Source organism: Cotesia typhae, unplaced genomic scaffold, assembly GCF_013202065.1.
Source record: "Cotesia typhae breed Kobodo isofemale line unplaced genomic scaffold, CoteBio_Ctyphae contig_48, whole genome shotgun sequence".
NCBI lineage: Eukaryota > Metazoa > Arthropoda > Insecta > Hymenoptera > Braconidae > Cotesia > Cotesia typhae.
The window spans coordinates 10,171,268-10,190,056 of NW_027423756.1; the positions used below are offsets into that span (position 1 = coordinate 10,171,268).

Consider the following 18,789-nt stretch of genomic DNA (forward strand, 5'->3'; position numbering starts at 1 on the left):
TAAAGACATGTCACTTCCGTCTATAAAAAATTTTTATACAAGCATATATATATTTCATACATCATACACCTACTATCTACAATCAAAAATCGCTCTCGTGGCACCTATCGTATCCATTGAATTACATCGTCCACGATGATGTATCTTCGACAAAGTTTATTGTGTTTTCTCTGCATTTTCACAATTGCAAATGCCGGTGGACGTACACTCGTTCTTCTAGACAATCTTGGAATTAAAGAAACACATTCAATATTTTTCAAATGGCTTCAAGGTACTTTTATTTGTCAATATTTATCACTATCATACTGTACTTCACTTCATTTATAATTCTGTCTCCTATTTTTATAAAATTAGATTTACAATCAATTAATTAATCTTAAAAACACCTGCGATAAATTTTAATTTTATTTTTCAGACAGTTATGTCTAAAAATCTAAAAATTAAAAAAAAAAAATTTACAATAACGTAACCTTTAATTGTTATAATCAAAAACAATATTTTTCAGATCGTGATTACACACTGACATACAAGCTGGCAGATGATCCCAATCTACTTCTCTCAAAGTATGGAAATTACTCATACGAGCATTTGATTATTTTTTCGCCGTCAGTCGAAGAATTTGGAGGAGCATTGACTATTGAAACAATAACTGAATTTATTGACAACGGCGGTAATGTTTTAGTGACTGGTTCATCTCATTCCGGTGAAGCTCTGAGAGAATTAGCGAGCGAGTGTGGCTTTGAATTGGACCAAGAAGGTGCTAGTGTTATTGACCATCTAAATTACGACGTAACTGATGATGGATATCACACTAAAATCGTCGCTGATCCAGAGAACCTTATCAATGCACCCGTCATCGTTGGAAACAGACAAGTTGCTCCATTACTTTATGAAGGAACTGGGTTGATTGCTGATAGGGAGAATCCCTTGGTTCTTAGATTGCTTACAGCATCCAGCTTGGCGTACTCATACAATCCTAAACTACCGATCAAAGATTATCCTCATGCTGTTGGGAAAAATACTCTGCTGATTGCTGCTCTTCAGGCGAGAAATAACGCTCGTGTTGTATTTACTGGGTCTCTTTATTTCTTCAGTGACAAAGCTTTCACCAGCCCTGTTGAAAAAGCTCAAGGTAAAATAAATATCTAGTTAATTAAAATTAAAATGTAATTCATACACGGAAAGAACAAAATTGTAGGTGTTAAAAATTTTATTAAATTTTTTTTTAATAATTTTAGATGGCAAACGATATAAAAAGTCAGGAAATGAAGAAGTTGCTAAGGCTATCACTCAATGGGTCTTCAAAGAAAACGGTGTAATTCGTGTGTCTTCCGTCAATCATAACCGAATTGGCGAACACAGTCCGCCAGTTGCTTACACCATAATGGATGACGTTATTTACACAATTACTGTTGAAAAATTGATGGGTGATAAATGGGTACCTTACGAGGCCAATGATTTACAACTTGAGTTCGTAAGAATCGATCCGTTCGTCCGTATGACCATGACACCGTCTGGGTACGGCCGGTATGAAGCACGATTCAAGATTCCTGATGTCTACGGTGTCTACCAATTCAAAGTCGATTACAACAGGATCGGTTTGACTCACTTGTACAGCACCACTCAAGTATCAGTTCGTCCTCTTGAACATACTCAGTACGAACGATTCATCCCAAGTGCATACCCATACTACGCAAGTGCATTCTCAATGATGTTTGGTGTTTTCATATTTTCATTTGTATTTCTTCACTACAAAGACAATAGCAAAACAAAGGCTGAATAAGCCTACTCACACAAACTGTTTTTTTACCAACTATTTTATGTACAGACTGAATTAAATTACAGTAAAACAATTAATATTGTGTGAATGCATTCCTTTCTTTTTATTTAATATCATGATACATGTTTTGGAATTAAATGTTTTGTAATTGTTAGGAATATTTAATTAATAAAGATTAATAAATTTTTATCTTATATTTTTAATAAATTTTTTAGAGTTTAATGAAATAAAATTATTTTTTTTAATTAGAATTTTTTTTTCAAGCTGATTGCTTTCATCATATATTTATTTAAGGTAAAAGATCCAGTTATTGACAATTGCTATTTTATTTCAATTAAAAAAATAAATCTACTCTAACAAATTAATAAATACAATTTTTTAATTATAAATTTTGAGACAATTGGTTTTTTGAGAACATTTTATTTTTTTAATTAGAATAAAATTTCAATTGTCAATAACTGGGTCTTTTACCTTATTTAGATTTTTTAATGAAAGTAATTTTTTTAGCATATCATTCATTTAAAAAAAAATAAAATTTTCCGCTATTTTAACATTAAAAATTTCATTACTAGATGGCGACCTGAGAAAATTCTTAATTCGTCCTTCCTATATTAAATTATTTTTAATAAAATTTTTTTTCTAAATTTATTAATGAAATTAGCCGACATTTTTAATTTTTTGATTTTGATTAATTTATTAATTTTAAACTAAAAAATTTTTTTTTTAAAATTGTACTTACAGTTTATCTAATTTTTTACAAGTGAATTTTAAAAAAAATTTTTTTATTATTTTTTCAATAAAAAAAAAGTATGAAAATTCTTAGATGTCGGCCAACTTTATTTTCTTTATATTAATAGTAATGTACTTAACTGACAACTTTCATTTTTTGTAACAAATTAATTACAATCAAAAAAAATTTTCACTAATATTTTTATTTAATTTTTACTCCTGGAATTTTTTTTATTAAATTATTTTCATAATTATTTAATTCTAATTTCTAATTTCTACTTTCCGTCAACTTCAGTGTTATTTACATTCAGTAACTGAAAGTTGTTACAACTGCGCTGATCGACCAATCAGAAAAAAAGGTTTCAAATTCAAAGCCAACGTCCGTTACCGAGAGGACAGTCTGTTGCTATCAAAAAAGACGTTGCTGAATATTTAGTAGTAGTGCAGCCGCAGCGAATATTCCGGAACCTTTTAAATTGTTTTTATCGTTAATTGTTTTTTGTTAATGTTATTAATTAGTGTTATGATACGAGTAATTTGTGACAACGTTCATTAAAATTAATTGAGGAATTATTCTTAATCAAAATAATATTTATTTGACTATTATTTCTATCAACAACAACTGTTGATTCACCTCGACGCTTAAACAAGGTAATATAAATTAAAACTATTCATATTTATTTTTCATGCCATTAAAGTTAGCAGTCACTTGCTTATTTGTTATTTTTTTTTAACAAATAAATTTGTTCCGAAAAATTATTTTAAAAAAATTGCATTTTTTATTTTTTTTTATTTCTATATGTCAATTTTTTTTTGCCATAATTTGTTTGTTACAAAAATTATTAAAATTATCAAATATCTGCTAAATTAATTTTTCACATTTAATATGAGATAATTATGCTTGTCTAATTTTCTGTATAAAAACATAACCAATTGCAATGGAAAAATAATGAGGGTTATGAACCAGATGATTTATATTTATATTTATGGTTATTTAAAAAATATTTTCATGTGTTGGTTTTAAAATATTTAATTAAATAATTAAAAATTTAATTCTTATTATTATAATTATTATAAACATATTTTAATTATATTGTAATTTATAAAAACTAATTCTAAAATGCTCACTTAAATTTATAAAACATAAAAATTTATATAAAAAAAAAATATTTATTTAATTATTTATTTATTTACAGATAAATTTAGAACGCATTTACAGATACATTACAATGAGTGACTTACCAAAAGCCAGTCGGTATGAAACGAGTGCTCCTCAATGGGTTGACTTCGAAGCAATGACACCAAATGCAGCTCCAGATGATGGTTACTTTGACCATTTTCATCATGAACTAGAATCAACACCGTATTTACGTCAGATGCAACCTTTAACTCCTGATGATCCAGCAAAGAAAGCTGATAGGCTTAAAAAAGTTAAAGCCTCGTCATTATTTACCAACATCAATGAGTCCTTAGTAGAGTCAAATTTTATTAATGACCTTAATGAAATGTACATTTCACCAATAAAATTAACCTCGCCAAGTTCGAAAAAACAAGAGCCGCAAGTACTAAAGGAATTGTCAGTTGATGAAGTACTTAACGATGCTGTCAAAGATTTAGAAATAACCTCGTCAATTACAAAGAAACGACGAACTCCGAAATTGAACAAAACAGCGTGCGAAAATACTACAACAACGCCTAACCAACGTCAACTTCGTGTCTCAAGGTCCATGAGTTTCAATCCTACGCAGAAACAAACACCTGTTATTGGTAATCAAGACGAAGAACTAAAAATTATTCTGAAGTATTCTGAAGCAATTCCAAGCGATGATAATTCTGGAAATAAAGCCATTCAATTTCTTGATATTAATGAAGAATATAAGGAAAATATAAATGTTAAAGTACCTAAAATAATAGTGGAGCATGTTAAAACTCCTGGTAAAAATGTTATTACATCTCATTATCGCACTCCGTCAGGTCGAACCGCTATTAAAATAACAACAACTCCTTGTCGTATGAATTTACAAAATACAGTAACTCCAATTAGATATGCTGAAGCTGAAGATACTGACGGGATAAATGAACAAGATAATACAATGATCGCTGAAGAAGAAGAAGAAGAAGATAATGATGTTTTTGAAATTATTGAACATCAGAAATCAAAGAGCCCTGGAGAACACGAGGAGCAGAGGAAACTTTCATCTGATAAGAATATGACCATAAGCTCAGACGATAATTATAGATCGACAGGAAAACGTAAGTTACGTTTATCTAAATCGCTTCATCATCCTTCTCCGTCAGTTTTTCGTGCTCCTCCAAAGAAAAATATTATCATGCCTTGTACTGTTAAATTGGAAAGACTACTGACGCCGTTAAAAAATAAAAAATTAAATAATCACTTGTTTGAAGGTGGAATAAAGGATACAATGGATATTGATGATGATCTGCAAGCAGAAATTGAGTCTGTTAGTCAAGTTCCAGTCAAGCAAGAAGTTACAACACCTGCAACTGTAAACACAGAGGCTGAAATTACGGAAGAACAGTCTCAATTTTCAGAGGAAATTGATGTTAATAAACTAAATACTAATTTAAATAACAAGAGTCCGGAAAAACTTTCATCAGCAACGACAGAAAACAGTACCAAAGTTAGCGTCAGTGAAATAGAGGATGATGTTTTTGAGCCACTAGAAGATTTTCGTAAAAAATTAGACTTTCAAGATCAACAGGAGGTTTTCAAAGTTCATTACAACCGTCCTGCTAGCCGTCAGTCGACTCAAGCTAAGCTAAAAGTTTTAACAGGAACTGCCCGAAGACGCAGTGATCAGCATCAACTTTCCAAGGCTAATACCAAGTACGTAAGTCTGGCTGAGGGAGTATCGACATTCCATCGTAGCACACCGACACGTTTCCACACCGTCAGCACTAAGGTGGTAAAAGCCAAAGCTGGCCCGGTTCAAAAAGTCCAACAAGCTCCTAAACGAACTATTCCGGTTTCACCTGCATGGCACGGCAGAACTCGCACGAGAAGGCCCATGCCGACTCAGTTCGAGATAGAAAAATTGAACCGTGAAAAAAATAAAATTCGGGCTAAACCTGTACCCAAGGGGATTCTTAATGCTCCGAAAGCGTTGAAGGCTGTTCCCAAGAAACCGCCAACTGAACCAAAGCCTTTCCAATTAACTGGAACCAGGCCAATTACGACTAAGTCACAAAGTAAATCAAAAACAGCTTCTGTAACTTGTAAACGTGTTGCTCCAGTAAGCTCTACAACAACTTCTTCAACGTCGTCAGCTTCTGCATCGACAGTGAAAGCTCCACTGGCTCGATCGAATTCACAAATAAATAGATCTGTATTGACAATAAACAATGACGGTGATCCCGAACAACAACAAGTTTTACATTTTAGTATTCCAGTGACGACTCAAAAACATCAAAATATTGCAGGGGCAAGGAAGACTATTCCTCAACCGTTTAGTCTTGAAGCGCGTAATCAAGAATTTTTGATGAGAAAGCAAAGAAAATTAGAAAAATTACGTGAAGAAGAAGATAAAAAACTTAAATCTCAGTTTCATGCTCGACCTGTTCCTACTGTTGTCAAAAAACCTGTTAAGCATGAAGCAAAAACAGAAAAAGTCAAAAAAGCTCCAGTACCGCTTAAAGTAAAGCCGTTCAGTTTTGAAAATCGAGATAAATTGTTGGCTAAAAAGAAAAAAGAAATGTGCAAAAAAGCCACTGAGGAAGCTCAAAAAATAAAAGAATTTCACGCAAAACCTGCACCAACATTTAAGCCAGTTACCGTAAGGACAACTTCCAAGGAAAGTATCAGAAGTGAGTCACGTGGATGTCTTGAGGGTAAACCAAGAACTGCAATGCGTACGGTATCGGTTGATCGTTTGAATCGTGGGAATTCGAGCGATAAGCTTCGGAATGGATTGGGCACTCGTGGATTGTCGGCACAAAATTTAAGATCGAGACAAGATAGCTTCACATCTTCTAACTTAGTGAAAAAGCCGATTGGATCTTCAAGTTCGTCAATTAAAGATGGGAAATATCCAGATCAACAAAGTATTTCGTCGAATGCTCCATCTACTTCTGGGATGCCAATCATGAAGCAACAGTTAACCGCCTTGCCGATTCTACACAGCGATCGTAGAGCTAAAGTACGACACGAGTTTGAGGAAAAGTTGAAGATGAAAGCAGAGAGAGAAAATGCGCTTCAGAGAATGGAAAAGCAAGCGAAATTAATTAAAGAACAAGCTGAAATAAATGAAATTCGTAAAAAAGCAGAAGTTAAAGCCAGACCGATGCCTGTTTATAAACCTCTCGTTATTATTAAGTCTGACAAACCATTAACTGATCCATCAAGTCCAGCTTGGACTCGTACTAAACATTAATTTTTTTTTTATTGATATTTTACTTACTTATAATAGACTAGTGTATAATTCATTTTTTTTTTTGTCATGTTACTATTACAATTTTTTATTGTTGGAAATTTGGTGTCTGTTCTAGTTTAATAAAATAAAAATACTTGAAATTTATTATTTTTGTACTTTAATCTTTAGATTATTTATTAGAATTTTTCGCAGGATAGTAACTTAAATAAAAATAAATTTAAGAATTTAATAATTAGTTAATAATATCTTTTGATTGTATTTCTATTCAACCATTTTTAAATAAAAATTATAATTACATTTAAATATACAATTCTTTTTTCCTCATTTTAATTTTTATGATTTACAGGATACTTATAGAAAAAAAAAAAAAAAAAAAAGTATCGCAAGAACAATGTAAGATTAAAAATTGCTATTTAAAATCGAAAAAATGCGTTAATAATTAATTAATAATTAATAATATTCATAATAATTAAAATTAAAATTAAAATTTTTGTGTCGTAACTGTAAAGCGATTAAACTATCAATTTATTTATTTTTTATTTTCATTTTAAAGCCGTATTGGCAAGTAATAAATTCGAAATAAACAAAGTTAAATGCACTGACCAATTGAAAACAATTGCCGTATCAACATATTCAATATTTTCTTTTCCTATTATATGTATACATATTTATATAAATATAAAAAAACTTGTTTTCAAATTGTATGGCAATTAATCATCTTTAGCATTATCTCGATTATAATTTAGGCATTAGACTTTAATGATACTCACGTATCGCCCATTCAAACTTTGTTTGATTAAAAATATTTTTTTTATCAAAAATTTTAGATTTTTTTAAATATTGGTTGTTTTGTTTGAATATCCAATAGTATATAATAAATGCAATTAAAGTATTAAAAACGTTCCAACAAACAAGACTCTCTGTTTAATTGCACAACTAAAATATTAAATAATCTTTCCATTTATTTTTAAGAATTTATTTTAAATACTAATCACGCTTTCGAATATTTTTTGTACGAGTTGAAAATCTAAGTACGCACCATTTTTTTTATATTTCATCTAAAAGAATCATTTTAATCTAATTATTTTTTAATAATAATTTTAATAATAACATTGAAAAAATTCACATACCCGATTAAAACTTCGATCTATTGATAATTCGATGTTGATTATTATAAATAATTAATATATTTATGTAAATTAACATAGTTTTTTTTTTTTTTCATCAATTTCGTTTTGTCTTTTAGGCGACTGGCATATCTGGTGTTTAAATATCCAGTTATATTTTTATATAATTATAAAAAATTTAATTTTTAAATCTTTATGTGTAAATCACGCAATCAAAATTTGTTTGTGGTTTTTTGATACAAAATGATTCAATTTTAAGACCATTAGGTCTCAGTACAAAGAGCCTTTTAAAATTGTTTAAAAAAAATCTATTCAACTATTTTGATATACATTATATATTTTTTTTTTTTTTTTTTTTTTAAAGAGTCTGAGTATATTCCAAAAAATGAAATTGAAATGTCCGCGGTTAAACTGCTACAGAACTTGAAATTCATGTCGATTAAATTATAAACGCAAAACTAACGAAATAACGCCTAAGATGGTGCTATCAACTGGTTGCACATTGCAAGAGTATGAATTGGATAATTATTATATGATTTTAATAAATACATCTGATTGTTACTTTGTCCACTTTCACTTCATATTTAACAGATTTTAAGTTAGTGTATAATGATGAATTATATACTTGTTTGTTATTAAATTTTTCTCATCTTTGTAAAAAAGGTACAAACTACTAGTATCACCTTAATTGTTGCAGCATTAATTTTATTATCCGGTCTCGCCGGAATTACCGTCGCGTCAGAGCTCTTTCAAAAGAGCCGATTTTGCTTTTATCAATTTATCTAATCGTCTTTGTAAATGCGAATTTGTTGTTTCTAACTCTTCAACACGACTCTGCGATTCTCTTACCTTTAAATTAATAAAGAAAAAAAAAATAATTAGTACCCATCAGTCAGTAACGAATTTAAAATTGAAAATAAACTTAAATGACATACTTCTCTCTGTAATTTCCGCTTCTCAACCTTCAAGTCGTCTTCGGCTTTCTCAGAAGTTTCGGCCGCTGACTTGTAACGAATAACTTGACTCTCTAATCTCGCAACAGTTGCTTGTAACGTCGACATATCTTGATCGGCTTTTTGTAACTTGAATTTGTAATCTGCCAATAATTTATTTGCTTCCCTTTGGACGTCTTCTGAGTCTAATAATCCTTAATCATATTAATAAACATAATAATCAAATAAATAATTTAATAATAATAATAAAAATAATTCTTTTACCTAATACTGATCCAGACGATCTTTCAGATCTTAATCGACTCTTGGCTTCTTCCAATTCTAGTCTTAGATGTCGGATTTCATCTTGTAATTCTTTTTTCTCTGCTCCAAACTTTTTCAACCGAACATCTACAGAATAAATATGTAAATTAATTAATAATATGCATATAAATAACACTGATAAATTAATTATAATTAATAATAACAACCTAGAGATCCTTCACCAGCATTTTGTAACAATTCAGCAGCTTCTGTACTGACTAGTACTTTTTTTTTACGATTCACAAATCCATTAGTTGTTTCTGCTTCTTCGTCATCACTGACCTCATCTTCAATAATTACCAATCCATTTTCCTTTTAGTGATAAATTATTCAATTAATAAATACAATACTTAGAAATTTTTTAAATAATTACATTAAAGGCTACCCCCCTTAAATAATTAAAGTTATAATTACTTCTATAAGCCTATCTCGTTCCTCCAATAATGTTTTACACATTTCAAAATCCTCTTTCAACCGTTGGCAATCACGTTGCAATAATTTAGCCTCACTAGTTTTTTCCCTGAGCTCTCGTCGCAATGTAGCGGCCGATTCTTCCGATTCTTCTAATTGATCTTTAAGTAAATCCACTTGATAAACGTAAGACGATTTTTCATTATCCAGTTGAGCATTAGCAATCATTGCTTTTCTAAATTTTTCTTCAAGCTCTTTAAGCTCTAACTAATACACAAAAAAAATAATCAAATTAATATTTTGCAAACAAAAAAAAAAAAAAAATAATGTAAACTTACTCTTAAATCTCTACTTTGACCAGCATCCTCTAAGGAATCTTCGGAAGACCTACGACTTGACTGAAAATTATTTGAATTTGTTAATAAGCGTGAAGCCCTTATAGGATCTGGTGTTACCCTCAAAGTTCTTGTTCCGTCAGCTAGAATATAATCACTCAGTTAAATTAATTAATTAATTAATTAAATAATTAATACTATAATTAAAAAGTCTATTTTTTACCATTACACATATCGTAAACACGATCAGCGGTTTGTTCAGCTTCTTTTTGCTGTTTTTCTAATTCTCTCATTCGGATTTCTCGCGCTTCGGCCCTGGCTTGTCTTCGTGCTGCTAATCTTTCTCCAGCCTGTAAATTATAATAGTAAATAAAACTTCAAGGTATTATATAAATTTAAAATACTGAACAAAACAATAAACGTGCAGAAAATAAAAGAAAATATAAATATTTACAATTTATTCGAATCACATACAGCGCTAACTGTATTCTACGTTTATGTTAAAGTCTTTATACTTCACATTGAAATGCTCATTGAATTGGAGAAAAAAAATGGTAATAATAAAAAAAAAAAAAATCTAGTACAATCACAATACATTGTACAAGTGACAGAAACTTATGTACCGTCAAATGTTAGTGTTTAAAAATAAATAGCATACCTCTTTTGCTATTTGATCGAGAGCTTGATCCTCAGCAGAATGCCGACTAGCAGCACGCCTTCGACCAGTTATTGCTGACTCCATTGTATTCATTTTATTATAATAATTCTTATTTTGTTTGTTTAATTAATTATTATATAATTATATATTTGTCTTTTATGTAAATATTTATCTCTTATTTCCAATAACAACACGGTTGCCCCTTATTTAACCCAAAACTTCTCTGTGACCTCACAGACCCGTTAACCACCAACACTAGACAAAAAAAAACACAAATATAGACAATACAGTTTGACTTATAAATATAATTAAAATTAATTAATTTAAAATACAAATAATTTCATTAAAAAATATATATAAATAAATTAAAAGCAAGCAATTTAATTTAAAAATTGTAGGATATTTAAATTTTTAATTTCATTGCATCAAATAGTTCAATGTAAATTTAATTAGAAGAAACATAAATGATGATAAAATCAATTAGATCATTTATGACCATGAAAGTATTCAATTCAGGTTCATAAAAGCGTTTTTTAAATAGGCAATTAATAAATAGATAATTACCGTAATAATACATGTAAATAATACATAAATAGATGATTTAAAATAAATAATTCCGACTGAAAGAAATGGTAGGCAATAAAAATACATCGGAATGTTAATGAGTTGAATAATTAAAATGAGTGATATACATGCTGGCTATCAAACTAGAAAGAATAAAAAATTATTAAATAGCAAAAGTAATATATGTATGTATATATATATTTAATGAGTATTTCTAAATGCACATACACACCCACACATTTAGCGACGTGATACGATGTACGAATACATGAGTCACAAAAATATATTTTAAAAAAAATAGCAAATTATAATTTGTGTGTTAATTATAAAATAAATGGTTATAAATGATACTTACTAAATAATGATGATAATAATAAAAAAAAAAAAAAATTATTTTTAAATGAGAAACAAATCTTCAGCCGGTAGTAGATTGCATTTTTATATTTTTAAGTCTTGTTAAAGGTAAAAATAAACCGGGATAAACTATAAATACTATCAATGTAAATTGGATGACTTGATATTCTCACAACGATGATGTTGACGATGATGATGATGATAATAATGTTGATGATAATAATAATGTTCATTGACCATCTGTAAATTTTTATATAAATGATGATAATTAATAATTATTACTGGTTAAGTTGTATATATTTTGTTTAGATTAATTATTCACAATTGTTTAGCGTTATATGCGTAACCGTTAAGCCGTAATATTATTTTACAGGCACCGTGCCACGATCAAAGTTCGTGAAATCGCACACGAACACGGTGGAAGATCCATTTTTCGATCGAGTAACTCACTCCTCACTGCTTTTGCCGTATATACCTATATATGTATTCTTACATGTACATATGTATAGATATATCAATTTATGTAAGTCTATATATGTATATGCACGTAGTTATCATACTTGCATGGGCTGGACATGTGTGTTATATGGTACAATAGTAAGCAGCAGGTATGTAACCAAACTCCAACTCTCCATAGGAAAGATCGTGTCGCACACACGTACAATTGCGCACTTTATACTTTTTACGCCGCCGCACCTTTTACGAATTATCAACTAGTGCCATCTATTGGTCATTTTTTATCATGGTATAAAATTGAAAGAATTTTCTTCAGTTGACATCTGTTAATTTAAAATATTATTGTGACACTGAATTTAGCAGACGTCTGAAAATTTTTGATTTTTTTATTAATTAAATTTCAACTAAAAAAATATCTCTAAAAATTATACTTATAGTTTTTCAGGTGAAATTTTTTTTTTTAATTATTTAATTGAAATTTTTTTAATAAAAATAAATAATAAAAGTACAGTGTAGTCATTTTAAATGCGTATAATATTATCAGTAGAAAACTATCTAATCATAAATCCGTTTTTCTGATCATTATTAGAAGCAGAAAAAAAAGTTTTATTACAAAGCGCAATTTATTTATCAGGTCTCAATAAAGTACACCACGTCATTTTACTTATGTAACAAATACTATACATTATATCCTAAATTCTTCATTATTCCAAAAAAAAAAAAATCAAGAAGAAAATTAAATTATGAATAATAATTACTTTTAATAAATGATTAAATAATATCAAGAAAAATCTAGCCTTTTAATAATAAATTAATTCTTCTAAGCAGATCAATTAGTATTTGGGAAATTTGGTGGAGATTATATTTCGTCTTCCAAGTCTGATGAATCATTACTAGTACATTCTTGACACTAAAAAAAATAAATAAATATTCAATCACTGTTAATAAAATATCGAAACTTTATAAAACGTAAATAAATACCTTCACTAAATATTTTAATTTTTCGAAGCAATTATTATGGGCATAGTGACCACAAGTTAATTGTTTTTGGTCTGCAGGAATCTCTAGCGGTACTCTACAAAATGTACAACAGACTTCTCTTGCTGTCGATGCTGTCCCAGACGTTGATTCAGGAGCTGGAGCGAGATTCACATCATTTTCATTAATATTTGACGGAGATTGATGATTCGGTCGGTATCTAACTTCTTCATGCATTCTTGATCCTACTATTACTAATTCATCATCTAATGCTTCATCATATTGATCATCGTAACAAAATAAACAAATCTACAAAAAATATTAAATAATTTAAATTAAATTAAATATGACACAAATATTATTTTAGATATCCGCGTTTTCGTGCTTCAACGTGCTAGGCTTCAAATTAAGTGTCAATAAATTTATTTCCAATGATTGTTCTATAAGAATCGATTCGTTTTTTCATTCCCTACAAGGTACTTATTCGCGTTTCAAATCAAATAATAAACTTACGTCTCTTTTACTTGCAGGCCGTGCTCTAAAACAAGTTATATGACACAAATGACCGCATGCTAGTGGATAATCATTAGCCACTATAGCCTCTCCACAAAATGGGCAAGTTAAGTTACGAGGTCTTCCTGGACTGGGTTTACTGGAAAAAAATATTTTATTAATTACCTGTTTCTAAATAGAGTTTGATACATGCAATTATGTTTATGACACTGAAGTTAGCGGTCAGCTATCAATTTAAAAAATTTTTTTAACAAATCAATTACAACAAAAAAATGCTTCTAAATTTTTAATTAAATTTTTTTTATAATAATTTAATTACTATAAAATTATAAAAAAATTTTTAATGTCTGTAAACTTCAGTGTTATTTATATTTGTATATAATTGGATTGATTACTTTTGATGATAGTGATAATTTTCATAATGATTGTTGCATTGACGTCGTGAAAAAGCAAATATAGTAGCTGCAACAGCTCCAATAACCAAACATGCTGTAAACGCTGCCGCTGCAAATGGGTTCATATTTAATTATGACTTTGAATTTTATTAAGAAAATTATTTTACGTAAATAAACAGCAAGTTTTAAATTTTCAAAACAGAAAACACTTTAGGGTTATACACTTGACCATATTAACACAAAGTATGCACAATTGCACTGTTTATCTACTGTGTGTTGTTATTTACTACTCACAATACATGAAAAATCAAAGATATATAAATAAAGAATTCCCAGAACAGTATTTTGCTAACATAATAAAATAAGATCAATATTTTATCGACTGAGAAAATTATTTAATCAAGGACTTTACGGCTTTAGAGCGCTTAAAAAAAAAAAAACATCAACTAATTTATAAAAACATTCAATTGCAAAATAGTTTAGATAATTAAAAGAAACAATTTCACCGTAATGTTTTTTTGTATCGTTGCTTCGAATTTGAAAGAAAATTTTTCCGTCTTTTTGTTTTTAAAATCATAATACTGAAGTTAGCGGTCAGCTGTCAATTTAAAAAATTTTTTTAACAAATTAATTACATCAAAAAATGCTTCTAAAAATTCTCACTTGTAATTTTTATTAATTTTCACATGTGAAACTTTTTAATTAAATGTTTTTTAATAACTTAATTGCCATAAAATTCCAAAAAAATTTTTAATATCTGTCAACTTCAGTGTTATTTAAAATCACCTAGAGCGCGAGTCGCAAGAAGCGGCAAACTTTAGAACTTCAGGACTATATGTGCGCCTTTGTTTGCATGAAAAAACATCACCGAGTATATAACCTTTATTTTGTCTACTATTTATTCTTATTTAATTACGTTTTCAATTCTGAAATTAAAAACTGAAATAATCAGAGACATTTAATTTTAAAAATGTCGGTTGTTATTGAAACAACTATTGGAGATTTCACTGTTGATTTGTTCACTAATGAACGTCCACAAAGTAAGTAAATTTATATACTTTTGACTTATGAAAATTAAGTTAGCCGACATCTAAATATTTTTATAACTTTTTTCATTGAAAAAACTATTACAAAAAATATAATTTAATAAATGAAAAAAAAAAAAAAAATTGAAAACGTCGGCAAACTTACGATACTGAAATTGAAAGACGTCTGAAAATTTTTAGAAGCATTTTTTTATTGTAATTAATTTGTTAAAAAAATTTTTTTAATTGACAGCTGACCTCTAACTTCAGTATCATAATATTTATCACTAAAAATATTCTATGTGATAATTTACCTATTAATCAACTATAAAAATATTTTTTTTTTCAGCATGTCGGAATTTTTTAAAACTATGCAAAATAAAATATTACAATTGGAGTTTATTTCATACAGTAGAAAGAGAATTTATCGCTCAAACTGGAGACCCTACAGGAACCGGTAAAGGTGGAGAAAGTGTATACGGAATGGTATTAGGTGAAAAAGCACGTTATTACGAAGCTGAGCAGATGCCCAAGATTAAACATGACCAGGTAGGTTTATTGTCGATGGTGAATTGCGGAGATAATATGCTTGGTTCACAATTTTTTATTACACTTGGTCGTAATCTTCAATCTCTCGACGGTGAACACTGTGTGTTTGGAGAAATAGTTGAAGGGATCGATGTAATTTTAAAATTTAATCAGGCTATTTGTGATGACGTGGGCCATCGTCCTCTTCAAGACATACGTATATCCCATACAGTTATTTTAGAAGATCCGTATGATGATCCTAAAGGGTTGGAGATTCCTGATCGCAGTCCTGGGCCGACAGAAGAATGTCTAAAAAGCGATCGAATCGGGGCTGATGAAGCGATAGATGATACGGCTGGTATGACTGAAGAAGAAATAATTGAAATGAGAAAAAATAAAGAAGCTAAAGCAGCAGCAACTATTCTTGAAATTGTTGGTGATATTCCCGACGCTGATATTGCACCGCCTGAAAATGTTTTGTTTGTTTGTAAACTGCATCCTGATACCAGTGACGATGATTTGGAAATAATTTTTGGCAGATTTGGACAAATAATTGGGTAATTTTTTTTTTTTTTTGTTTTAATAATTCAATTTGTTTAATATTTATCTAAATTTTCTTCAATCAAAACATTTCCACAAAATTTTGCTTATTCTCTTAATAATATAAATTTTTTATTTTACAGATGTGAAGTCATTAGAGATCATAAGACCGGTGATTCACTTCAATATGCTTTCATTGAATACGCCGATCGTAAAAGCTGTGAAGATGCATATTTCAAGATGAACAACGTGTTGATTGATGACAGAAGAATTAAGGTTGACTTCTCTCAGTCTGTTGCTAAAATGCGCTGGAGAGGTAAAGGCAAAGGAATTTTGCACCTCAATGATAATCAAGCCCAAAATCGCAATAGTAAAGATGACCGAAAACGACCACGAAGTCGGAGCAGAGAAAGAACTGAAAGAAAAAGAAGTAGAAGCAGAGGAAGAAATGAAAGGAAAAGGAGTAAGAGTAGAGAAAGGAGAGATCGCAGAAGGAGCAGGAGTAGAGACAGAAAAGTACGTCAAGAACGACGGAGGAGTAAAGAAAGAGAACGGAACGAGCGTCGAGAACGGAGTCGAAGTCGAGAAAGAAAAGATCGAAGACGCAGTCGAAGTAAGGATAGGCGTAATAAATATGATCATAAAAAACATCGGTAAACATTGTAATTAATAGAATTAATAAATTTGATACAAATTTCTGAATATATCATTTTTTGAATATTTTAATATATCTTCAAATAATTGATAAGAGTGTGAATTAAAAGTTTTAATTATACATATTAAATTAAGTAAGCTTGCTAAAAAGTTATGTTATTTATTATACGGGACAAGAATTAGATTTTATTAGGACCAACAATAAGTGCTTAAGCAATATTGTTTATTTTTTGTCGTTTTAATAATAATTATAATAATTTACAGTCGTTAAACATGATTCGGTAAACCAATAGTGTGAATTTTAAGATAATTAACTTTGTGTAGTTATCACAAAGTTGTAGAATGTAATAAACGATTTTATTAACTTATTTAATACTTTTTCTTTTTTTTTTTTATTCTAAACTAAATTTTTTATGAGTTGTACATTGACAATAATTATAGAAGATGATAAAAAGTAAATAAACAAATAAAATATTGAATTAAATCGCTGATCAGGTAAAAAGATTATTGACAAGCAATATAATTAGATTTAAAATTGTAAAATGTAGACGGTTTAACCGCAAACACTTGTCAAGTGCCACTACACAATACATTCAGCATCCTCACCGTCCATTCAGAAGAATAAATAACTAAATAATAAATAAAGCATTAATGATTTGTTATTACTGTGGATTTTATAGAAAACAAAGCTGATATGTAAGTTATAATTTTAGCATGTACTTGGACTAGAAACTGTTTATTAAAAACTGAATTGACGTCAATGACGTCTTTTTATTATTATTACAGATCATGAAGGTAAATAATTATAATAATAAATATTTATATATATATTTGTATATACATGGATTTTCTATATGCATTTAATTTATAAGTTATAAGTAACAAGACTTTACTTTATCTCCATTCACTTAAAAAAATAAATATGTATTCATTAGATAAATAAATATACAGCTTTTAATTTTTTTATTTTCTGTATCAATTATTCAGTAGATTTATGGCTATTAAAAAATACTATTAGTCATACCGATATTTTATCTCGGTATCATATTTAGGACTATCAAAAAAATTTTTATTTAATCAGTCATCTCACGATTCGGCACAGCAGGTATTACTTCACCTCCGTGCTCTGCGATTATTTAAAAAGATCCTCTCTGAGCTTGTACTTGATTAATAAACAATGTTATATTTGCCAAGTATAAACCCAATAGATTACAATTACTCTGTATTAACAAATGCTTTTTTCTGATAGCTACAGTGAAGCTTAAAAGTCACGTTAGTAACAAGTGTCTGCGAAAACAGGATTTTTATCTGTTCCATTTATAATTAACTTCAAAAAATTCACGTTCCATATCCAAAATATTCTGACCTCCCTCGAGCAACTTATTGATCAATCGTCCTAGTGCTAGCATCCAATATTCTTTTCTGAATTTTTAAATTATATTTTATTCAGTTTTCTCTTTTTTTTTTTAGTTTTTTATTTATTATTTATAAATAAATAAATAGAAGTATCGAAAAAATCACTTTTTATATTCAGCATCGTGAGGAGGTATTCTCGAGTATCTATTTTAGATATTTTAATTTTAATATGAAGGAAATAATTTCATTAAAAAGATATGAGATTTCACATTTAATTTATAGCACACTGATTATATATATATATATATATATATATATATATATATATATATATATATATATATATATATATATATATATATATATATATATATATATATATATATATATATATATATATATATATATATATATATATATATATATATATATATATATATATATATATATATATATATATATATATATATATATATATATATATATATATATATATATATATATATATATATATATATATATATATATATATATATATATATATATATATATATATATATATATATATATATATATATATATATATATATATATATATATATATATATATATATATATATATATATATATATATATATATATATATATATATATATATATATATATATATATATATATATATATATATATATATATATATATATATATATATATATATATATATATATATATATATATA

At 28.3% G+C, this 18,789-nt stretch overlaps 5 protein-coding genes across 11 annotated transcripts; 3 read left to right on the top strand and 2 right to left on the bottom strand.

The window, feature by feature from the left end:
• Positions 1-76: 76 nt before the first annotated feature.
• Positions 77-1,872, top strand: Ost48 (dolichyl-diphosphooligosaccharide--protein glycosyltransferase non-catalytic subunit Ost48). Its single transcript, XM_074246312.1, has 3 exons — positions 77-271; positions 506-1,132; positions 1,239-1,872. The coding sequence occupies exons 1-3, from the start codon at positions 136-138 to the stop codon at positions 1,781-1,783; spliced, it is 1,308 nt and encodes a 435-aa protein (XP_074102413.1). The 5' UTR covers positions 77-135; the 3' UTR covers positions 1,784-1,872.
• A 1,053-nt stretch (positions 1,873-2,925) lies between these two features.
• LOC141529344 (uncharacterized) lies at positions 2,926-7,044 on the top strand. The gene is made up of 2 exons (XM_074245843.1): positions 2,926-3,160; positions 3,706-7,044. The coding sequence occupies exon 2, from the start codon at positions 3,739-3,741 to the stop codon at positions 6,898-6,900; it is 3,162 nt and encodes a 1,053-aa protein (XP_074101944.1). The 5' UTR covers positions 2,926-3,160; positions 3,706-3,738; the 3' UTR covers positions 6,901-7,044.
• Positions 7,045-8,357: 1,313 nt separating this feature from the next.
• LOC141529345 (leucine-rich repeat flightless-interacting protein 2) lies at positions 8,358-12,167 on the bottom strand. Of its 6 annotated transcripts, XM_074245845.1 has the most exons (11): positions 11,928-12,166; positions 11,607-11,845; positions 11,252-11,394; positions 10,688-10,942; positions 10,253-10,379; positions 10,033-10,172; positions 9,698-9,961; positions 9,451-9,595; positions 9,245-9,370; positions 8,963-9,174; positions 8,358-8,876 (listed from the first exon to the last, which is right to left on the bottom strand). In XM_074245845.1, exons 4-11 carry the CDS (start codon positions 10,778-10,780, stop codon positions 8,766-8,768), a joined length of 1,218 nt encoding a protein of 405 aa, XP_074101946.1. In that variant the 5' UTR covers positions 10,781-10,942; positions 11,252-11,394; positions 11,607-11,845; positions 11,928-12,166; the 3' UTR covers positions 8,358-8,765. The 6 variants fall into 6 exon arrangements, with proteins under 6 accessions (XP_074101946.1, XP_074101945.1, XP_074101949.1 ...); XM_074245844.1 differs by having other exon boundaries at positions 11,607-12,166; XM_074245848.1 differs by having other exon boundaries at positions 8,963-9,165; positions 11,607-12,158.
• Positions 12,168-12,665: 498 nt separating this feature from the next.
• LOC141529695 (uncharacterized) lies at positions 12,666-14,344 on the bottom strand. The gene is made up of 4 exons (XM_074246364.1): positions 13,948-14,344; positions 13,553-13,691; positions 13,043-13,348; positions 12,666-12,971 (listed from the first exon to the last, which is right to left on the bottom strand). Exons 1-4 carry the CDS (start codon positions 14,070-14,072, stop codon positions 12,921-12,923), a joined length of 621 nt encoding a protein of 206 aa, XP_074102465.1. The 5' UTR covers positions 14,073-14,344; the 3' UTR covers positions 12,666-12,920.
• Positions 14,345-14,790: 446 nt separating this feature from the next.
• LOC141529693 (peptidyl-prolyl cis-trans isomerase-like 4) lies at positions 14,791-16,744 on the top strand. Of its 2 annotated transcripts, XM_074246363.1 has the most exons (4): positions 14,791-14,987; positions 15,322-15,521; positions 15,675-16,057; positions 16,184-16,744. In XM_074246363.1, exons 1-4 carry the CDS (start codon positions 14,918-14,920, stop codon positions 16,695-16,697), a joined length of 1,167 nt encoding a protein of 388 aa, XP_074102464.1. In that variant the 5' UTR covers positions 14,791-14,917; the 3' UTR covers positions 16,698-16,744. The 2 variants fall into 2 exon arrangements, with proteins under 2 accessions (XP_074102464.1, XP_074102463.1); XM_074246362.1 differs by having other exon boundaries at positions 15,322-16,057.
• The last annotated feature ends 2,045 nt before the right edge of the window (positions 16,745-18,789 follow it).

What these genes read in the sequence shown, in the direction of transcription:
- LOC141529344 (XM_074245843.1), top strand. Translation starts at nt 3,739, where the DNA reads ATGAGTGACTTACCAAAAGCCAGTCGGTATGAAACGAGTGCTCCTCAA.
- Ost48 (XM_074246312.1), top strand. Translation starts at nt 136, where the DNA reads ATGATGTATCTTCGACAAAGTTTATTGTGTTTTCTCTGCATTTTCACA. An exon ending in ATTTTTCAAATGGCTTCAAG is followed by an intron (nt 272 to 505) that starts GTACTTTTATTT and finishes AATATTTTTCAG; the next exon opens with ATCGTGATTACACACTGACA. An exon ending in CCCTGTTGAAAAAGCTCAAG is followed by an intron (nt 1,133 to 1,238) that starts GTAAAATAAATA and finishes TAATAATTTTAG; the next exon opens with ATGGCAAACGATATAAAAAG.
- LOC141529345 (XM_074245847.1), bottom strand. Translation starts at nt 10,780, where the DNA reads ATGAATACAATGGAGTCAGCAATAACTGGTCGAAGGCGTGCTGCTAGT. An exon ending in TCGATCAAATAGCAAAAGAG is followed by an intron (nt 10,380 to 10,687) that starts GTATGCTATTTA and finishes TATAATTTACAG; the next exon opens with GCTGGAGAAAGATTAGCAGC. An exon ending in TGCTGGTGAAGGATCTCTAG is followed by an intron (nt 9,371 to 9,450) that starts GTTGTTATTATT and finishes TTTATTCTGTAG; the next exon opens with ATGTTCGGTTGAAAAAGTTT.
- LOC141529695 (XM_074246364.1), bottom strand. Translation starts at nt 14,072, where the DNA reads ATGAACCCATTTGCAGCGGCAGCGTTTACAGCATGTTTGGTTATTGGA. An exon ending in AATTATCACTATCATCAAAA is followed by an intron (nt 13,692 to 13,947) that starts GTAATCAATCCA and finishes ATTTTTTTCCAG; the next exon opens with TAAACCCAGTCCAGGAAGAC. An exon ending in AATTAAAATATTTAGTGAAG is followed by an intron (nt 12,972 to 13,042) that starts GTATTTATTTAC and finishes TATTTTTTTTAG; the next exon opens with TGTCAAGAATGTACTAGTAA.
- LOC141529693 (XM_074246362.1), top strand. Translation starts at nt 14,918, where the DNA reads ATGTCGGTTGTTATTGAAACAACTATTGGAGATTTCACTGTTGATTTG. An exon ending in CACTAATGAACGTCCACAAA is followed by an intron (nt 14,988 to 15,321) that starts GTAAGTAAATTT and finishes TTTTTTTTTCAG; the next exon opens with CATGTCGGAATTTTTTAAAA. An exon ending in AGATTTGGACAAATAATTGG is followed by an intron (nt 16,058 to 16,183) that starts GTAATTTTTTTT and finishes TTTATTTTACAG; the next exon opens with ATGTGAAGTCATTAGAGATC.